This window comes from Macadamia integrifolia, chromosome 12, assembly GCF_013358625.1.
Source record: "Macadamia integrifolia cultivar HAES 741 chromosome 12, SCU_Mint_v3, whole genome shotgun sequence".
Classification (NCBI taxonomy): Eukaryota; Viridiplantae; Streptophyta; class Magnoliopsida; order Proteales; family Proteaceae; genus Macadamia; species Macadamia integrifolia.
The window spans coordinates 2788778-2790711 of NC_056568.1; the positions used below are offsets into that span (position 1 = coordinate 2788778).

Consider the following 1934-nt stretch of genomic DNA (forward strand, 5'->3'; position numbering starts at 1 on the left):
TGAGCGATTTGTTTCTTTGATTTATTGTTGGTAATGAAATTATTGGGATTCCGATCCTCCCTGTTTCTCTATTTTATTGTTGGTAATGAAATGGACTGGTTTCATGTTTAACTCCCTTGGTTGTATTGCTTACTATATTTGCATTGTACTCCTCTATATGTTGAAAGCAAGTGATCATTAAGATTGTAAACCTTGTGCTTGTTAGTTGAACATATTTCAGCTTCCTTGTTTATAGACTCCAATAATTGCTGTTCATTTTTTTTTTTTTTTTCTTCTTTTCTTTGGGGGGGTGGGATGGTGGTGATGGTGGTGGTGGTGGAGAACCAGGGTGGTGAGGAGGGAAAGCAAAGTTAAACATAAATAAAATAAACAAGGAAAAGCCACTTCCTCTGCTATAAAGGACAACACCATCACCAATCTGTATTACAGATTAATTGGAAATCTCTTGAGCAGAATTTTAGAGCTTCTTAGAGTTGGACCCCCAATGTGAGGTTGTTTTTGCCCTATCAGTTGTTTCTTATGAGGCCATATTCCTTGCAATCTTATTCCTCAAATAATGAATCCTATTTGTTTTTCCTCATACCTATGCCCCTCAGGCCTCAGCTGACTGGTTGTGATAATCCCCTTTCCTCCAAATTCAACCTGAATCATTTGGAAGCAACCGAATTGGCATACAGGAAATTGGCCAAGTCGGATCATCCTAGATACGAGGTTTAAATATTGCTTGTGATCCACTTCAAAATTACTGGCTGTGTTTGTGAAGTTTCTTGCTTTTAATGTCACACAAAATGGGACACCATGGAACTCGGTCTTTTGGCGAACTTATTGAATGCTTTGATGTGTGCTCTTTGCTTTGGTATTTTTTTGCTTTTGTGCACTTGCAACCATGTGCAACTTGTTCTGCTTAATGATTTTTTCATTTTGCATATATTTCTTGTAGTTGCTTGAGGACAAAGAATTTTTGGAAAAGGTAGTCTCTCGAACTCCTCTTCGGCGCCCTGGAGAGCCAAAGGAGGTATCCTCCCTAGTGGCATTCCTTTGCCTACCTGCTTCCTCATACATCACTGGCCAGGTTATCTCTGTTGATGGTGGAATGATGGTTAATGGTTTCTACCCAACTCATGATTAGAGACTACAATCGGAAATCTCCCTCCCTGCACTGTGCAAATTGTTTAATCTGTTAGCTTTTCCTGCATTATTATACTTGTCAATGGAGTGAAAAATGAACTACCTATTACATTGTTGTTTCTGTTTTAAAATAATAATGTCATCTTGTACATAAGTGGGTTGTTGGCAGATTTAACATGTTTCAACCCCAAATACTAGAATACAAAACTTGTTGGTTTTTTGCAACTTATACAAACTGGAATGTCATGAGCTCTTGTTAGTCCATCAGATCATCATTCTTCTTGTGCATGTCCATTGTTATCTGTTGCTTTCATCTTTCCACTAACAACTCACATTTTATGAGGCACAAGAAGTTTCTCATTATTCAAGTCCAACATTATCTATGTGATATTCCAGATTATCCATGATTCTGATATCACAGCTCATCCCTACAGTGTACAATCAGGTTAAGGGAAACAACAAATTTTGTAGGATTGCAACCTGTGCTACTCAGTGTACATCCATAATGCTCTTTCTATTTCTTAAGCTTTTCATCTATTGTCTGGTTCCAGTGGCTAGTCTAAAAGGTTTAAATTTGACTTTTAAGGCGCAAGTCTGAAACCCCTTATCTGAAGCACTCATCTAAGTTTTAGGTATGGTCTAATGACCGAAGTCGCTTCATCTGACCTTTCTTCTACTATTTTCCATCTTTTGACCACATTCTATACCGGAAAGACGTGGAAGTCTTGGGTGGTGATAAAGACAATGGAGTTCTACCCAAAAACAAGACAATGGAGTTCTACCAAAAAAATAGATAAAGACAGTGG

At 38.0% G+C, this 1934-nt stretch overlaps 1 protein-coding gene across 3 annotated transcripts in view; it reads left to right on the top strand.

Annotated features, from left to right (window-relative positions):
• The window catches only part of LOC122058072 (tropinone reductase homolog At5g06060-like), a 7828-nt gene extending 6433 nt beyond the window's left edge, over positions 1 to 1395 (top strand). The window contains exon 5 of one of the 3 annotated variants that reach the window (XM_042620525.1): positions 941 to 1107. In XM_042620525.1, coding sequence (XP_042476459.1) covers positions 941 to 974 — 34 coding nt within the window. In that variant the 3' untranslated portion in view covers positions 975 to 1107. Of the gene's footprint in view, positions 1 to 940 lie in introns of all 3 variants that reach the window. The other 2 variants (XM_042620526.1, XM_042620523.1) reach the window with 2 other exon arrangements.
• The last annotated feature ends 539 nt before the right edge of the window (positions 1396 to 1934 follow it).